Below are 20,618 nucleotides of genomic sequence, written 5' to 3' on the forward strand. Positions count from 1 at the left end.
TCACAGGTATTTTTACTCTTGTAATGATTCAATATACTTTTATTGATTTAGACTTTGTATATAATAAATTCTCTGTACTCTAAGGAATGTATTTTAATAATAGTCAGCAGCTATATTATATACATTTTCTTTACAATCAGCAGCACAGCCTCCCTTACACATATGTCAGGGAATGAGATTTTAAAAGAAACCTGATTTGCTATGCACTTAGCCACCTTCTAGTGTTCTCACTAAATAGCTAAGTTAGACATGCACATATGTGCAGAAAATCTTTCCTTGCCTGCACACTTTATGAGTGTATTTTATGGCTCAGTACACAATTTTCAAAGGGTAATAAATCGGTCAAATTACTAAACCAAGCCCCAATTTTCTCTTGTACAATACCAGGCATTTTTCCTTACTGAAGGCTATCTCCAAATCTCATTTTCCAAGGCATTTCAGCTATAGGCTTGTTCCAAAATGGTCACAAAGTTTTGACTGTTTGGGATTTGTGACCAGTTTATTTTTTTTCACCATCCTTGAATGTGATTTTTTTTTTTGAACTCAGGATTTCCAGACAGTTTACCTATAGATAAGAGATGATGCACAGAAAATCTCAGCCTGTAAAGTGGCATATTTAGAAAATTATGAGCAACTAAAAACAGGAGATTAGAATGGAAAGCATCATGAAACCCGAACTACCAAGATTGGGGTTGTCATTTGTCCTGCTATAATATCACATCTGAACACAGCTCCAACACAGAATGTTGCTTTACAAAAATAAACACTGTCCCAACCTCTCATATCAATATGTAATATCTCTAAATACAATGCATTTCTGCAGAAAGATATCTTCAAGAAAAATAAAATATTTCCACAGTTATACTGTGTAACTGCTGCATCTACACTCTGAAGATATTGAAACATATTTATTCTGTCTGTAACTCTGATTGAGTTTACAGCTACTCAGAGATGAATTTGCTTTTACAGCTGGCTAAAAAATGAAAATCTATTATTGAGACAAATTTTGGAATGCCAGATATTTTCATTTTGAAATGATCCAGATGGACCCATTGTTACTTTTTAAAAAGATTTATTGTGAAATTTGTTTTCCATTTTTTTGTAAATTTCCATCAAAAATGTTATTGAAATGGTTAACATTTTTCATGTCAAAAATGTAGATAATCATTTACATTTTGACGTTTTCCATATTTTTTTTGATAAAATCCAAAAAACATGCAACTTTTCATGAAATTTTTGATAATGTCAACAACGTTCCACAAAAAACTTTGTTTTTTTAAAAATAGGCCATTTAAAATAAAAAACATTAAAAACCATTCATCCAGCTCTATTTGTGCTGTAAAATTCAACCTTAATTCTATCTTTCACATGTAATCCTTTAATTGAAAAAATAATTAATAAACCCAAAACTAAGCTAAAAATAGGAGATAAGCCATTAAAATTTGTTGTGCAGTTACTGTGCATAAAGCATGAATTGTGTTTTGTATTACTATTTTATGCATTACAGCTGGAGAATATTAATGTTATAATTCTGTAAGAATTTTATATTCATGATAGTATAAAAGATGGTAAGATTTAGAAATATGAAATATTATGCTATAAGTTTTACTTGAACACAGTTCTCATACACAAATAAACACACTTCTAAAATCAAAAAGATCTTCACACATAATATTTATATTAAAAAGTTATTATTCTGCGAACTTAGTTTTACAACCCTCCAATCACTATAGCTGACTTCAGTCTTGGGACAGTCTGGTATATTAGCTTTGGTTTATTTTGTTACTACAAACATGATTTGTTTTAAGTTTACTTAGATGCAAGTTATCAAAACTGGCCTTTATAAATAAAATAAAAAATAAAATAAAAAAGTAGAAAGTGCAGACTGTCAAAAACAGTCCACGGTGACTGTTTATCTCTATTACTAACTCTAAGCCAAAAATAGCTAATATTTTCTGTGCTGGAGAACAATAGAATCATAGAAATGAAGGGCTGGAAGGGACTCAAGAAGTCATCAAGTCCAGCCCCCTACGCTGAGGCAGGACCAAGTACACCTGATACTATACTGAACAGTAAATGATACTGAGAAGTATTCCCCTATGCACAATACTGCAAACAATTTTATTCCTGTATCATTATATTACATGATACATTAGAAGCAAGTACTACAAATACATTAGAAGCAAGACGAGGACTAAGGACAGAATAGGCCGCTTGCTCAGCGAGGACAGAATAGGCCCATTACTCAATGAGGGGGGAAATATAACAGGAAATGTGGAAATGGCAGAAGTGCTAAATGACGTTTTTGTTTCACCAAAAAATTTAGTAGTGATTGGAAGTCTAACATAGTGAATCCCAGTGAAAATGAGGTAGGATCTGAGGCTAAAATAGGGAAATAATGAGTTAAAAATTACTTAGACAAGTTAGATGTCTTCAAGTTGGCAGGGCCTGATGAAATGCATCCTAGAAAACACAAGGAGCTGACTGAGGCGCTATCTAAGCCATTAGCGATTATGTTAAAAAACTCATGGAAGATGGGAGAGATTCCAAAGGCCTGGAAGAGGACAAATATAGTGCCAACCCATAAAAAGGGAATATGGACAACTGGGGAATTACAGACCAGTCAGCTTAACATCTGTACCCAGAAAGATAATGGAACAAATAATTAAGCAATCAATTTGCAAACACCTAGAAGATAAAATGACAAATAACAGTTGGCATGGATTTGTCAAGAACAAATCATGTCAAACCAACCAAATAACTTTCTTTGACAGAGTGACAAGCCTAGTGGTTGTGGGGAAGCAGTAGATGTGCTATATCTTTACTTTAGTAAGGCTTTTGATACTGTTTTGCAAGACCTTCTCATAAACAAACTAGGGAAATATAGCCTAGATGGAACTACTATAATGTGGGTGCATAACTGGTTGAAAAATCATTCCCAGAGAGTAGTTATCAGTGATTCACAGTCAAGCTGGAAGGGCATATCAAGTGGGGTTCATCGGGGACTGGTTCTGGATCCGGTTCTGTTTAATATCTTCATCAATATATTAGATAACGGCATAGAGAGTACACTTATAAAGTTTGCAGACAATACGAAGCTGAGAAGGATTTCAAGTGCTTTGGAAGATCAGATTAAAATTCAAAATGATCTGGACAAACTCGAGAAATGGTCTGAAGTAAATAGGATAAAATTCAATAAGGACAAATGCAAAGTACTCCACGTAGGAAGGAACAATCAGTAGCATACATACAAAATGGGAAATGACTTCCTAGGAAGGAGTACTGCGGAAAGAGATTTGGGGGTTATAGTGGATCACAAACTAAATATGAGTCAACAGTATAATGCTGTTGCAAAAAAAAAAGAAAAAAAAAGAACATCATTCTGAGATATATTAGCAGGAGTGTTGTAAGCAAGACACAAAAAGTAATTTTTCCATTCTACTCTGCGCTGATAAGGCCCTCAAGTAGAAGTAGAGTACTGTGTCTAGTTCTGGGTACCACATTTCAGGGAAGATGTGGACAAATTGGAGAAAGTCCAGAGGAAAGCAACAAAAATGATTAAAGGTCTAGAATTGGGTTTGTTTAGTCTGCAGAAGAGAAGATGGAGGGGACACATGATAACAGTTGTCAAGTGGATAAAAGTTTCTTACAAGGAGCAGGGAGAAAACTGTTCTTGTTACATCTGAAGCTAGGACAAGAAGCAATGTAGCAAAGGAGATTTGGGCTGGACAGTAGAAAAAACTTCTAACTGTCAGGGTAGTTAAATACTGGAACAAATTGCCTAGGGAGATTATGGAATCTCTGTCATTGTCTAACCTGTTCTTAAAAACCTCCAAACATCTTTCAGAAATGGTCTAGTTATTACTACTCCTGCCTTGAGTGCAGGGGAATGGACTAGATGACCTCTTGAGGTCCCTTCTACTATTTTCAATTTAGAAGAAATTCAACTTTATTTTTAAGTACAAATGCATGATTGAGCAAAGCAAGATACTTTTTCAACTGCCAAACTAAAAACTACATTTCCTTTTTTTTTTTAGTTATGTTGATATAGATGCCTGGGTCCCACAATGGTGTAAATCCAGAGTACTTACACTAAAGCCAGTGGTTCTGGACCTGCATGACCCCATTAACTTCAATGGAGTTACTCAGCATTTAATGAAGTCAGAAACTGGCCCACTGAATCTTTAGAAACAGAGGGAGGGGGAATTCTAGGGATTTCCTTAACGTTTTTTTTTCCAAGTGTAAGTATTTCCAAAGAACTTCATGGAAAAGGTTTAGAATGAATGTAGCTGCCATTTCAGTGCTAAATCCCACACTGCAATGGCTTAGTTTTGAAAGTAATTGCCACAACTTTATTCATACTGAATAACCAAGACACTGTGCAACACTTGACACTATCCTGGCAATAAATCTTCTGCGGAAGCCCAACACAGAATACTCCTATGCCCTTGAGTGGGGCAGCACTGCAGGCCCATTCCCCTATTGAGGGCCCAGGGCCTGGTGTTCTCCAACACCATGTTCCATGCACCAGGAGATTGGCACCTCCACTGTGTGACTGACCCTCTTTGTCTTGCATGAAACTGGTCTCACCCACTGATGTCCCCTGTGTCCCTGGAAAATAGCCTTAACTCACAGGTTACTCCCGTAATGGGATGCCTCCCCCACGATGGGTGTATTTAATTAGTTAAATCGTCTACTCCAGTCTTTCCCTTATAGGCAACGACTACCAATCCAGAGGCACAAAGCAAGCTGTGACAGCAGAACAAAGGCAGAGTTGTTACCAAGCTGGATGTGAGTAAGACAAGATAAATCACAAACACTCATCATAGTAAAAGGATAGTCAGGAAGTTAAATTAAGACCGTCACCTCACTCTTAACTCATACTGCTATGAGGAGAGAAGTGCAGCAATGAGTTAAAACTAAAACATAAGTCTGTACACTTAAAGAAAAGGAGGACTTGTGGCACCTTAGAGACTAACCAATTTATTAGAGCATAAGCTTTCGTGAGCTACAGCTCACTTCCTCAGATGCATATCGTGGAAGTGAGCTGTAGCTCACGAAAGCTTATGCTCTAATAAATTGGTTAGTCTCTAAGGTGCCACAAGTCCTCCTTTTCTTTTTGCGAATACAGACTAACACGGCTGTTACTCTGAAATCTGTACACTTAGTTTCTTCACTTCTGACCGCTCAAAAATCACTATCACTTACTCGGGCACAGAGGGGGATCAAATGGGGGAAAATGCCAGCCAACCTCAGCAAATAAGTGCAGGAGGGAGGGGCAGAGGAATATGGAGCATGACAGACATACTCTCTCCCTTCCCTTCAGATAGCAAAAACCACACTGTGTGAAAGCCACGTAGCTAGGGCTCAGTGGATTTTTTTTGAGGGACACACTTTTGCCAGTTGTTGGGGGAGCAAAGTTGGGTGCATCAAGGGGGCATTGTCCTCTGCAAAATGGTGGGATTTTCCAGAGGAAAACCCCTCAGAATTAATGCTGCCTCTTGCAACATTCATTTTCAATCAATAACTTCTACAGCGCCCCCAGCAGGAGCTTGATCCTGGAAGATGCTGAGCACAGGATGAATATTAATCATGGAGCAGGTCCTCAAGGAATCAATCCTGAAGTACTTACATGAGAGGAAAGTGATCAGGAACAGTCAGCATGGATTCACCAAGGGAAGGTCATGCCTGACTAATCTAATCGCCTTCTATGATGAGATTACTGGTTCTGTGGATGAAGGGAAAGCAGTGGATGTATTGTTTCTTGACTTTAGCAAAGCTTTTGACATGGTCTCCCACAGTATTCTTGTCAGCAAGTTAAAGTACGGGCTGGATGAATGCACTATAAGGTGGGTAGAAAGTTGGCTAGATTGTCGGGCTCAACGGGTAGTGATCAATGGCTTCATGTCTAGATGGCAGCCGGTGTCAAGTGGAGTGGCCCAGCGGTCAGTCCTGGGGCTGGTTTTGTTCAACATCTTCATAAATGATCTGGAGGATGGTGTGGATTGCACTCTCAGCAAATTTGCGGATGATACTAAACTGGGAGGAGTGGTTGATACGCTGGAGGGCAGGGATAGGATACAGAGGGACCTAGACAAATTGGAGGATTGGGCCAAAAGAAATCTGATGAGGTTCAATAAGGATAAGTGCAGGGTCCTGCACTTAGGACGGAAGAACCCAATGTACAGCTACAGACTAGGGACCGAATGGCTAGGCAGCAGTTCTGCGGAAAAGGACCTAGGGGTGACAGTGGACGAGAAGCTGGATATGAGTCAGCAGTGTGCCCTTGTTGCCAAGAAGGCCAATGGCATTTTGGGATGTATAAGTAGGGGCATAGCGAGCAGATCGAGGGACGTGATCGTCCCCCTCTATTCGACATTGGTGAGGCCTCATCTGGAGTACTGTGTCCAGTTTTGGGCCCCACACTACAAGAAGGATGTGGATAAACTGGAGAGAGTCCAGCGAAGGGCAACAAAAATGATTAGGGGTCTGGAACACATGACTTATGAGGAGAGGCTGAGGGAACTGGGATTGTTTAGTCTGCAGAAGAGAAGAATGAGAGGGGATTTGATAGCTGCTTTCAACTACCAGAGGTGGTTCCAGAGAGGATGGTTCTAGACTATTCTCAGTGGTAGAGGAGGACAGGACAAGGAGTAATGGTCTCAAGTTGCAGTGGGGGAGGTTTAGGTTGGATATTAGGAAAAACGTCTTCACTAGGAGGGTGGTGAAACACTGGAATGCATTACCTAGGGAGGTGGAAGAATCTCCTTCCTTAGAAGTTTTTAAGGTCAGGCTTGACAAAGCCCTGGCTGGGATGATTTAATTGGGGATTGGTCCTGCTTTGAGCAGGGGGTTGGACTAGACGACCTCCTGAGGTCCCTTCCAACCCTGATATTCTATGATTCTATGATTAAGGCAATATGGGGACTGAAGCACATCACAACACAGCACCCATGGCCTCCCTCCCACATTAGAAGGCAGTAGCAGAGTGATAGGGACGATATGCTTCAGTGGGGCTACTCACATACTTCAAATTAAGCACATGCTAATGTACTTTGCTGGATCAGGGTTAAGGTTCTCAGCACCTTGCAGGACAGAGCCCTAGAAGAGGACATTGTGCAACTACCAATTAGTTCAGTCACAGCCAACATGGCCAGCAGTCGAGTCAGAGATTGGCAGAGTACATGGAGGTCTTTGGTTCACGTGGATACCCTTCGGAACTACAGATGTTAAAAGAACGGGACAGGCTCTCCCTAAACATAACTACTCTGCCTGGGCCTCCCGGCCACACCAGGGTTGCAGTGCCAGGGCAGAGGGTGCTGCGGTGTGTGGTCAGTGCCCTCTCGACAGAGCAAGGCAGCGGCAGCGCTGGTCAAAGATTTTGGGCTCCTCCCATGAGTTTGGGTCTTAGGTATGTGCCCAGTTTGTCGATGTGTTAAGCCAGCTCCGGCCACATCTCCAGTTGTTTTTTTTTAAATGAGTTCCAGGATATGACAGCAATATTCACTATAACGCAGACTACTTTTCCTTAATACAGTCACGTTTTTAGGAAGATAATACAAAATCAATATTGTTGTTGCATCGTTACAGAATTTAAAAAATAGTAAATAGTTAATTTACGATTAAATAAAAATAGTGTGTGTGTAGTTTCTCTACACACACACACACTCTCATTCACTCACTCAGTATATGTAATAGTGGGTCTAACCCCCCTCCCCAAAAAAGACAAAATGCAGTTGGTGGGTCGCTACAGCAAAAAGTTTGGGAATCAGTGGGATAAGGCATCTTTTCCAATCCTTCAGTTATTCTCATGGCTCTTCTCTTCTCTGATTCATCTCCAATTTAACAACATCCTTCTTGAATGGGGACACCAGAACTGGACACAGTATTCCAGTAGCAGTTGCACAAATGCCAAATGCAGAGGTGATAGAACCTCCTTACTCCTATTCAGTATTCCCCTGTTTACACACCCAATGATTGCACAGTGTTGCACAGATGACCACAGTGTTGCACTGGGATCCCATGTATCCAGTATAAGCCCCCAAATCTTTTGCAGAGCGACCACTTCACAGATGACATTGTGATATCCTGTAAGTATGGCCTACATTGTTTGCCCATGGATGTCTGATCTTACATTTGGCTGTACTGAAACACATTTGTTTGCTTGAACCCAGGTTACCAAGCGACAGTGAATTTACAGCCACTTGCACCCAAAGCATGACACTTTTCACTGCTCCATGAATCTAGTGATCTGAGACACCAGTCACTTGAATAACTAAGTAATTAAACAGTCTTTAGAAATAGGTATATAAGCATCCCCTTAAACACCACTTAACTAAAATACATAGCCTACAAAATGGAGCAGCACTTCAATTTCTTGGGCGAATAACCAAGGGTCCTATATTTCTTCTTCATAATCTGGAATGGCTGATATAGGGAAGAAGCACATATTTTCTATGCACTTCAGAGCCCAGATTCTTATACCGTGGTGATCACCATAGTACCTGAGCACCTTCTAGTAAGTAGCGTATTAAGCAGTGTTTGTTCTCTCATCCTCTTCCGCATGCACGTTTAAAGCTAGAGAAGGCAAGGTCAAAGAACTACACCTTGCACTTGGAGCAGAAAGTGGTGATGTTTGTGACGGCCTTAGCTTTGAGGGAGGGTCCACGGGGTTCATTTCAGTCTTGGAATGGCCTGTGAGAAAGCTGTCTCCAGCACAGATGAGCATTACCGAGTTGACTTCACCCATAGTAGAACATGGCTAGGCAGGCATTGAGCTAGGACAGTTGCTTACTGCACAAATTTGCTTGTTTCACTATTACTTCATCCACCCTTTCCCACACACATGTATTTCATTCACCTTGTCACAAACCAGGACTATGAGATGTCTGGGTCAGGGACTGTTTTTTTACTTCATGCCTGTACAGTGCCTCGCACAATGGGCTCCTGATTGAGGTATTGAGGTGCTAGTATAATACAAATGGTAAATAACTACCACCTACAGATACTATTCTGGAAAGTTCTTGCCTGGGGCAACAGCATCCTGAAAGGAGTCACGGCAGCCATGTGACCCTAATTAACTGCCTTGACTGAGCACATTGGCACCTCCTCTACCCTCACTTTCCATTTTGTCAACTTATTCTCTTTTTTTCAGCTAATGGCATTACATTTATCTATCGTTTTCTTTTATTTCCTTCTCCTGCCCCTCTGCCTTCTCCTGTCTGTGGGGATCTGCATCACTGTGATCAAGAGACAACTGACATTTATTTCAGCGAGGTATTATCCCTCACAAAAATTTCTTGGACTATGATTCCTCATGGCAAATTTTATCCCAGAATGTACTTTTAAGCCATTTACAAAGCCCACAGCACAACATGCTCTAGCTTAGGGATAACAGTCATAATCTAATGAAAAGCAGAAACTGCATTAACAGTAATCTTTCATCAGATGTCCATTATCAGTAATATACCACATTCGATAATCAAAGAAAATCAGGGCTATAAAACAAATATTCAAATTCCACCTTAGTTAGTACTAAAATTCCACCTTATTTAGTACTAAAAACCTTAGAGGAAAATTATGATTTATTTCTGGAATGACCCACAATATGCTAAACAATTTCCAAATATAAAAGAAGGCACAATTCCTGCACCTTGAAGAGTTTACACAGATCCTTTTGTCATATATGGTTCCTTTTGTCAAGAACCCCAATAATTCTCAAATATTTACAAGTAGTAAAATTTCTGATGGTGACAAATTTTTATGGAAAAATTATTAATTTACAACACTGTTCTTTATCTGATCTACTCCAGAGCCATGTTCTCATAAGCAGTTTTTACATGAAAACCCTACATATTTTTTTAATTAAAGAAATTAAATTTGGGGATAATAATTGTTTGGTCCACAGAGCTCTCTTTGATTTGAGTTAATTTGCAGTATTCATGGAATAGGAGACTCAGAGCTGGATATAATGTGTGCAGGCATTATGCACGTTTCTTTTTATCTCTTGTTAATATTTTCTTACCTCATGCATAATATTTCACATCCACATCAGTCTTCTCATGGCAGTCTGCATTCTGCCCCTTATATTAGCCTTTTTTTGTTCTGTATAATAATTCAATCTAGAATGATTCAATACACTTTGTAATTGAAAACTGCAGCTCATTAATTTCTAAACATTCTTTGTATTTCATGCTACACCTGTTCTTTTGGCACAGCCAGTATTCTGAATTCATCCATATCCTCCGGAGTAAGCTATGTTGCTAAGATACATGTGTTGTCACAGTTTTCCCCTCCAACATACTTTCAGTTCGTGATCATACTTGTTTAGCATAATTAAGACTGAAAAGTGCTAACCCCTCTAATCCTTGCTAAAATAATCCTGGATATAACCCCAGTAATCAAGATGAGTTTATAGTTTTAAAATACTTTTATTACAATTTTTTTTTGAGTTATAACATTTTCAGGTAACATTTTTGCAGATCATAATGTGATTTCATCGTCATTCTGAAGTCCCTTGTTGATCATCCAACACTGAAAAGAGCTCAGAACTATGGTGGTCCAAAGTGTTTATCAGCACTCCCCAGGCCCTGATCCTGCATTTCCTGAGTGCAGGATTCTGCATGGGTGCAGCTGCGCCTGCACTCAGTGAATTGCTAGATCAAGCTCAAGATTGACTTTCAGACAAGGCTAAAGCACAGAATCAAAAAAAGGGATCAGATTCTGCTCAAGCATCAAATCCTATTTGCCTTAATGTTCTCGGTTACACTCATGTAACTCAGGAATTACAACTGACTTTAACCATGTTATTTCTGATTTAAATCTGGAGTAAATGAGATAAGAGTTTGATTCAAAATCTCCAGCAGTGGAACTACATTCTAAAGAAGTCTCAGAAATCAAGCCCTTAGGTTATCTATAACTCACTAAGAGGTATAAACATGTGCCCAAACTGAGCTCAGAAAGCGCATGTCTACACTTACCGTGGATTGATGCTGTGTCGAGTGATCCATCAGGGGTAGATTTAGTGGGTCTAGTGAAGAAGACCCACTAAATCAACAGCTTATCACTTTCCCGTCAATTCCGGTTCTCCACAGGAACGAGAAGCATAAGATAAGTCGATGGCAGAGTTTCTCCCGTTGACCCAGCGCAGTGTAGAAACCGCAATAAGTCAACCTAAGCTTTGTTGAATCCAGCTACGTTATTCATGTACCTGGAGTTGCGTAACTTAGGTTGACTTAACCCCTTAGTGTAGACCTGCCCAGAGACTATTCAGATACTGAACATTAGGCATGTAACTCAGGAATTACAACTGACTTTAACCATGTTATTTCTGATTTAAATCTGGAGTAAATGAGATAAGAGTTTGATTCAAAATCTCCAGTAGTGGAACTACATTCTAAAGAAGTGTCAGAAATCAAGCCCTTAGGTTATCTATAACTCACTAAGAGGTATAAACATGTGCCCAACACGTGTCTCTTGTTAAATATAGGCCCCTACCTCAGATACAAGAAGAAAATGGAAAGATAAAAGAGGGGGAGGAATGAAGAGAATTACTAATTGCAGGGAGCTTCCACACGACCACAGTGAAATACAATATTTATCATAGTGTTAAAATTGTAAAGTATGGAAAATAAAGCAGAGACAAAACAAAGAAAGTTTCTCCCTTACAAAGAAAATTAGAAAATAAATGAAAAGATGAAAAATCCTTCTCAGGCCTGTAACTTCTAATGGGAGTCAGGTTTTATTACACTGTTCAGATGCTTTTTGTTCTCTTCTAGTTGCTGCTCCCACAAAATAACCTTGCTGGCTTTGGTAACTGGTGCTTTGGAAACTTTGGTGGTTTCTTGGTTTCGAACTAGATTAGCAGGCACTAGTGAGTCCAAAAGTAGAGCAACTAATATCCTAGACTTACAAAACCAGTCAGTCTATGTCCTATTTGAATGGTTCAATTCCTCTCCACCCCCATATATATTAGTCTTCTTTCCCATTTACTACCGCTTTGTCTCCCGTGTTACTCTATTAAATTTTCCTGCCATGTGAGTGTTTATGTGAGAGGGCAGCAAACTCACCCAGGTTTCTGGTTGAAGTTATGGCCACTAGGAATTCCCACTCCAAGAGTCAGCAATTCCAGGGATGAAGAAACTATCATCTCAAAAGGGGAAAAAACAGCAATTCTGAAACAAATTTAAATAGCTTCTTCATTTTAAAACTGTATCATTCTGAAAATGGGCTGCCACCAACCCATTTCTCCATCAGAGGTTTGTGCTAAATTAGGGTACATATATTGTTGTTTGGCTTAGGAAAAAAGTCAGTGTGCAGCCAGAGTGGATCGTTTCTATCTGAATGGTGTTTTTTGTTTATTTTTTTTTATATTCATTGGCACAAGTCTTTCTTGAAACATGACTTTCAGATGAAGCCCAGGAAACCTACCACTCGTAGGCTCCTACTGGCAATACAAAAATCTGGCATTTCATTTGGAATTTGAGGTAAAACATCTCTGGAAAGAATATTTTGTTCTTCTGAACACCAAGACACATTGATGTTAAAAATCCATGCTTAAAAAAAATTCATTTTTACAACTCATCTATTAGGATTAAACTAAATACTGAACCAACAGATGTGTTTTCTTCTGCTTATTCAGCCAAGTTATTTTCCCTTTTTATCTTATCCAGGCTCTTTTTAAATTATCATTTTTCCAGACTAGAAGTAAAAACAAAAACCACCCACAAAACCCCACTCTTCTCTTGTTTTAATACTGCTAATATCAATCAACATTTTAAGTGGTTGAAACTACATAAAATAGATAAGCTTATTATTGTTTTGATTCTCAGCTTTAAAAGTAGCTTAAGAGAATTAACCCATAGCCCCAACATAAGTTATTCAGTAGCTGCTAGCATACCAACTTGCTGAGCAAAGCATCTGTCTTAAAATCTTCTGTTTATTGCAAAGGTGGTTGTCAGTTCAGAGGTCTTTTGTCAGTTTCAAAGCACCAAGCTGCAGGTTTGAATGCTAACAGCATTTGGAATTTGAAGTGAATTTGAATGAAAAGCTGTCATTTAGGATCTGAAAAATTTCAGCTCCATGAAAAATACAAATATACATGATGTTACTTTCAATTTTCATGCATTTGTATTGAACAAATTGCTACTTTAAGCTGATTCTGAGTCACAGCAATGTTTGAATGCAAATGTACCTCACTTCCATATTGGCTTTGGTAACTGCTTCATGATAACTTTTTCTGCACTGTAAAATCACCCAAAACACTCCTCACCCAATAACATTTGAGACGTGATATAATCCATTATTAAACACTTCCCAACCATGTTTAAATTTAGTATAGAAACAGACAATATAACCTTTCATCTCCATATTCATCTGCTCTTGCCTAGGAAAGAGAAAAGCTGCTTGGCTCTTTAAATGCTACTACCCCTGATTCACACACTGAAAACTAAGAACATACACCCAGAAATAAAGTTTAATGTGGGACATTATACTCGGCAATAAACACCCAAATCCTATAGACATACCAGTTTCTTATTCTGTGCTTTGATGCAATATCCATCTAACAACTGATATAACTATCATTAACTGAATGCAGTATACAAGAATATCTAGTATAATTTGATCATCTGGGCCTTGATCCTGCAAATATGTTAGCTTGTGGTTAACTTTATGCACATGGCTAGCCCCACTAAAAGCCAGGAATACCGATGCTGAGGGGTCAGTGCTAAAATAACTCAGGTAAGCGTCAGATCGGTCAATCTGACAGTTCCTACAGCGCTCACAAACATTAGGAGATGCACATCGGGGAACATTAAAAGCTGCACAGCTCTAAATAATTGGCGCTAATATCTTTAAAAAGAGGATAGGTTTGTAAGAGTTTATAACTTTCTAATTCTAACTGAAATTTTTGAAAAGTCTGGTATCCTTGCAGTGGCTGAGGACTAAGTGTGACAAGTGTGCAGTAATGAAAGCAAGCATTTCTGTCTATCTAGGTAACTACATTGTTCTCCTGATTTTATTCAAACTCAAAAGAAAATTTTCAACTATGAGCTTACACTAAGCATTGAGAATTTAATTTTAAAAGGATTAGTTGTGACAATTCAGAAGGAATAAAAATAGGGGTCAGAACAGGATGGCTATTACAGCTTTAAACAGGGGGTATATAATAGCTCCAGTTTTCATTTACACCCCAATACAGCTAAAAAATTCATTTAACCATTTCTGTCCAGATCTCTAACAAATGTGATAGCTTTATTTTCTTTCTGCTGTCACTTCTACCCAAGTATTTTACTCTCCACAGGTCTGCAAGGTTGGGGTGACCACTGGACAATTATAGTTGGACAATTATAATTGCAGCAGATGTGCTTGCTTACCATGGATTGAAAGGTATAGGATGACAGACTGATTTTGAGCTCTACATAAAAGCCTGATGATGTGGATACCTATGCAGGATGATTTAAATATAACTGGTATAAAATATGCTATTCGTTTAGATTGGAAAACATTTGCACACCCTATGCAGGAAGGAGAAAATGGTTGAGAGCTTTGTGTATAGAAAGGGATGGCCTATTAAGGTGGTAAAACATATGTATGAGGAATCTCTCACTGTACAGCTAAAGAAGGGTCTGATGTTAATCCTTAAAACACAAAATATTAGAATCTTGGGCTTTGGTTCATGACTGTTTCAGAGTGAAAAGGGCCATGAACATCACCACTTCCTGCAGTCCCTAGGTTTTCCTTGGGAGTCTCATATACAAGTACTGACCTGACCTGACTCTGCTTAGTTTATGAGATTAGATACACTCATAACGCCAGGTGATTATCACCAGCTGTGCAGTGTTACATTATAAAATCAAAGTAAGGTAAGAAAAACTTGTAAATAACAAAATTATCCCTTTACAGTTCTCCTAATTCAAAAAGTCCAGCCTGTTTCCTGTAGAAGTGATTAGTAATAGAAAATAATTAGAATAAGACAGATGGAAGAAGGAGGGCAAAACAAAAACAACATATACAGCCCAGGAAACAGCCTGACAAGTGATGGAATTGACAGTCAGCAAACCAGCGACAGAGCACCACAATTTGAGAGTATTTTATGTAAGCAGGCCTACTGCACAAGTAAAAAGTACCATTAAACGCCACCTTTAGAAACAATGACCAAGAGACCCACTTTATCCTAGGTATGACTATTGGAAGGATAGTGTCACAAATCGCAATATACTGCTCTTAAAATCCCCTCACCATTTCCTCAAATAACCAAGGAGAGCCTTCTGAAATGATTTCCCCTGAAGATCCCTCTTTGTAACCAGTGATTAAAATGGAAGATGAGCTCTTGTATACAGCTTATAAAGATAAAACAACATTGCATTATGGAGTGATGAGCCTCCTGAGCATCCTGTAGGATCTTCTCTCCTTCACATCTCAGGAGATCCACAGGAGGGATCTGATCTCTTCACTCACCAGCACAGTTCTCACTCAAGACTCTGCCATCTCTGTGCCCTCCTCCACTTCTCTGCATTTTTGCAGTGATAAAAATTCCCCTCACAGACTACATGCAATTTGTCCTTTGGTGGAGACGTCAGGGTGAACTATGCTTGGAAGAGAAATCTGATCCCTTTTTTGGGGCATGCTTGGGTCTGCAGGATGGGTATCAGGAAACTCATCTCTCCATAGCAGATAGCTATATTATCTTATAAACTGTACACCGGAGCTGATTTTCCAGGCCAGCTATTATATGGGGTAATTAATCTTTCTCCTTGCCTTGTCCTGCTGCACCATGAGCTTATCCTAAGCATCGTTCTCTGTACCCCTCTGTTCCAGGAAGCCTCTTCATATCTCTGAGCAAGTCACAGGGTAGGGATGTCCTTATCCCTCATTCTCTTTCCACAGACCCAATAATTTTGGGAGGGCCTCAAGAGCAGTTCAGTGGTAAAGCAGGACAAGACAGGAGAAAAAAACAACACTTCTTTCCCTGCTCCACCTGACACTTAATTTTCTGTACTTCATCACAGAGGAATTAGGCTAGCGTGAGCCACAGAATTTGGTCCGTTCAAGAAGGTAGGGAAGTGCTAATGACTCCCTCCTTGCCTTCTCCTGCAGTGAATACCTGTTCCTCAGCTCTTCTTCCAAACGCTCTTTGCTCGGAGCTCCTTGGAGCCTCCGCCAAAAGTTTACTCTCACTAATGTGCCCAAAGTCCCACTCCCCCATATACGCACCTATAGCTATGAGAGCTCGTTATGGCCCACACCTACCCCAAGACCCACAGGGGAAGAAAAACAACAAGCTCCCACCATTTGTCAGGATTGTGGTGACACGACAACCCTCCTAAGGCTCATTAGGGGTTGATGCACTTACCTCGGTGGAGCCCTACTTCTGTGCACTTCCCGAGATTCACAAGGGATGTGCACCTCTCCTAAGGTCTTAGCAGACGTGCGCTAGTGAGGCGATCCTCTTCTGGCATCAGGAAATAAGACGGAAGCCCCCCACCAACCTTCCTTCATTTCCCATCCCTATGCTGTGACTACTTAAAAAAATGAAGGAAATTTCCAAGGTCAAGTTTAGATTGCAATGGTTTGAATGCTCAAGTTTAAAAAACAAAACCAAACAACCCTCCACCCCGAACCTACAATATTAGGAACCCTAGAAATGGCTGTACTTTACAAGTAAGGCACTCAACCTACCTTAGATCTCTGTGCCCATACTAAATTATCTGACAAACATAAAAAGGAATAATATCTTATTTCATCTAACAGATTCATTTGAATAGTGACCACAGAAGCAGAATTCTCCAATCTTAATTTTACAGCAATGGGGCTGCTTTACAGTCTTAACAGTCATTCACACTACTCATACAGAAATATTCCAAATTCCTGAACCAAAAAGAAAAAGGGTATATCGAAGGCAACCATTCTCCCAGTCTTTGCTGAGGGCCTGATTCTGTGAACCAAGGAGAACATTCAGCACCTGACAGGTTGGGCCCTGTGATTCCAAATGGCAGTCAATTATCCAAGTATAATTAGACAGAGCTAAAGCACCTCTGTAGATTAACCTAATTTGCCCAGCAGTATTAGAGCACTTAAGTGATAAGAGCAAAAGTCAGTGTGGTGGGACATCATCTCCTTAAGTGTCAGAGACATGTATATATGAGACAAATAATTAAATTACTGCTCTGTGGTGTACAGTATTAATAGTACACCTACAAGGAAGGGAAGATGCTACACTGGCTTCTCTACAGGGACACAGTATTATGAAACAAAGGTGCCTTGTGTTAGAAATACAATGCACCTTTGTGCATTTCCTAGATTTTTAATATCTTTAATATCTTGTGTAATGTATGTATGTATTTTTAACTCATGTTCTTAATAGGCAGTAATGCAGGTGAACCCCTGATAGGTGCCAGCAACTTTAACTTCACCTTCGTGACATTATTGTGTGACCATTACATTAACATTCTTTGGACACGCAAACTCTTTCATAGGACCTGAGGGGTTAATTGGAATCAGCTGGGTGACAGTCTTTTAGTACACATCCTCTTAAATAAAATGCAGGAATAAACAGTGGCCAGCTGAGAACCTAATTTGAGTTAGCAAAGATAAAAGGAAAGAAAGAATTCAGATTGGAAGCAGCAGAAATACTGAGGAAGCAGGGAACTGAGATGTAGTCCACAGTTGGAGACTGGCTAGAGTGTGACTAACTGATCCTTTCTGAGCAAGACACATTGGAATTTCAAGGCTAGATCTTCTGCAGAGCATGGATTATTGTAAGAAAAATATCTTTACATTTAATTTGGGAGTTTTGGCTCCTAAAGCAAGAACAGTTTGTATGGTCTTTTTATGTATCTGCTTTACTACAACCACAGAATGAAAGTAATGTAAGGTGTCAATTGCTCTAAGTTAATATGAATGGAAAATACCTCTCTCAGCAATCTATAGAAAATATTTCTTGCATATTACTTTAAAGTGTTCTTTATATTCCGCATGTCCTCACACTGGAAACTAACTTATTATTCCACTCACCCACTTTTACCAGGCCTTAAATAATAATAAAACACTCTTAATGGCTGCTTGTATGCTTAAGTAATTATTAGTGATCTTGTTTCAGAATGAATGGGTACCATCCCTTTAAGTGTAATCCCTCCCACAGTGCATGCTAGAGGGAAGAGAGGAAGGAGATAAAAGATAAGGAGGATGTGGCAGCCCAAATGCACTGAAGTGGACTGTGCAGGAGCAGCTACCTAAAAAAAAGGGTCTCTTCACAGTGTGAGGGACATTCTTGGTATTGACAAGGCTGTGTGGTCTTGGACGCCTCTGTTAGAAGCAGCACTAGGCACAAAATAAATAGATTGACTTTTTACCTTCCACAGAGTTATGTTTTATTTATAAATTATACTAAATGTACAGAATGATTGTTATAGACATCTATCCAGGGACTTGTGAGGGAACATTTGTGAGAAAAGAGTTGACAATCTCATCAAGTTAACCCACAGGATTCTTCAGCACTCAATGTCTTTATAAATATTTGAAAGGAAAGCATTTACCATTGAAGGACAGTTGCATTTTTAATGGTACTTTTTTGTTGATAGGGGTGTGCGTAAAGAGGCTTTAACGCCACACCCCACTATCCTCCCATGAACGCTACCTGGTAAGACTGAAGCAGTGCTGGTAGAAAGAAAGTATTTCAAACAACTTGTAACAGCTAGACCTTACCACTGCCCTTGATTGTTAAAGTGGTGTGCTGTCTCAGCCCCTACTGGGCGTATCACTTCTTCTGGACACTCAAACAACAAGTACCCAAGAATGTCTTCATCCATCTATGGACCTACTAGGGTGACCAGACATCCCGATAAAAATCCCAATTTTTAGTTCTTTGTCCTGAGTCCCGACCAATGCACGGTCAGGACGCCATTTGTCCCGATATTGTGGCTTTGGCCGCTCTGGCTGTTCTTTTCTGCTTTGGCAACTCTGGTCTGGTTGCCCCCCCCCCTTTTCTTTTTTGCTTCCCCCATGTGTCCCGATATTTTGTTTGTTTCATCTAGTCACCCTAGGACCTACGCAAGGTGGTCTATGCTTTCATTGGCTCCAGGGCAAATGACTGCAATACAATCTGATTGGGATCAACTTGAAGGCCATCTGGAAACTACAACTAGTCTAACGTGCTGTGTCTGCTAAGCAAGACTGACCAACAAGGATACATCATGCTCTTCATTGACTCCAATTCAGATTCCAGATCAGTTTCAAGTTTCTGGTCCTTAGCTTTAAAGCTCTCAATGATAAAGGGTTAAATATTGTCAGGGACCACCTCTCCCCCCATATTCTGCCACAGAAATTTTGACCAAAGTGTGAAATTCTCACAGGCAGAATGTTCTTTCAGTAAAGGACTATTACATAAAACACTACCACTGAAGATCTGCCTGAGCCTGACCTTTGCCATGTAAGGCGCTCTGGAAGCTCTTTAAGCAGACTTTTCCTCAACACCAGGGGGGCATAAGGACTCAGGTATATTTCTCAATATCATCACCTGAGATGGCAGCCTAAATTAGGGAAGCTAGGTCTACCTTTGGACATATATAACTGTGATCTTAACTTTGTTATGGCTCCTGGATACAATGGTGATGGGTTTATTAGAAATGCATATAGAGATTTACACTACCTCCAGGCTCTTAGTACTAACTAGACTCAGGAGCTAGCATGAGGAGCTTGTTTTCAATTAAGGCATATTGGGAACATCATAAAGATTCACTGTTCTAGATCTCTTTGATCAGCATTGCATGCAGAATCAGACCCAATTTATCGTCATGGAAAGGTAAGAATGGCTGTTACTATTATCAATATTAAAAAAAATAACAAAAATATTGTTGTTGGAGAATTGCTTCTCCAAGACTTTACTTAACTCTTTCCATCTCAGGCAATATGTTGGCACGAGGGACTAGAAGGTCCTTGTTCACAGCCAGTGCAATTACTTTTATTGTAACTTTTCTTGCAGAAGTGTAAGTCATTTCTTATGTAAATAACAATGACTATTAAATTTAATTTGCATCGATCTTAACATACAATTAATCTGCAACTATTTAAAGTAGGCACTTCATTCTGAGAGACAGAGGATATGTAGCAGCACAGCTCAACCTTAGATAGACTTCACTTTTGTAATATTTTAAAATGCCAATATTTTAGTGAAGTAAAAAAATTATGTTAATTTAAATCAGTGCCAGATAATTGACAATCACCTTGACAAACAGGTAAATAAGTATCTATATATTTATTAATTCAATAGAGCTGTCATCTTACATGAAGTATTTAACCGAATCAATTGATCTGCTTGCAGGCCACTAACTCTACTGTGACAATTACCTTCTGAAGGAGGAGGATTTGCAATGATTTGTCAACTATTCAAGGAGTGAAGTGCAGAAACAGCTCTGGCTCTGGGATATTGGGAACTATTGCCATTTCTGCATTAGGCCACTTCAGGTGGAACACACTTTCAACGGAGTCTTTAGGCTTGTCTCCCTAACTCAAAGGACCATAATGGCAGCATAACTTTGCTTTCTGAACAGCCTACAGATTATTTGAAGAACTATCTTTGTATTTTTAGCTGCTGTGCTGAAATGGTATGTTAAGAGCAT

At 39.4% G+C, this 20,618-nt stretch overlaps 1 protein-coding gene across 4 annotated transcripts in view; it reads right to left on the bottom strand.

Annotated features, from left to right (window-relative positions):
- CHN1 (chimerin 1) overlaps positions 1–20,618 on the bottom strand; it is a 167,709-nt gene that overhangs the window by 51,374 nt on the left and 95,717 nt on the right. Inside the window, exon 1 of one of the 4 annotated variants that reach the window (XM_084643862.1) lies at positions 10,025–10,048. The exons of the other annotated variants lie outside the window; for them this stretch is intronic. Coding sequence (XP_084499988.1) covers positions 10,025–10,033 — 9 coding nt within the window. The 5' untranslated portion in view covers positions 10,034–10,048. Of the gene's footprint in view, positions 1–10,024; positions 10,049–20,618 lie in introns of those variants that run through there. 4 annotated transcript variants of the gene reach the window in all.

This window comes from Lepidochelys olivacea, assembly GCF_965140295.1.
Source record: "Lepidochelys olivacea isolate rLepOli2 genome assembly, chromosome: 11".
Classification (NCBI taxonomy): domain Eukaryota; kingdom Metazoa; phylum Chordata; order Testudines; family Cheloniidae; genus Lepidochelys; species Lepidochelys olivacea.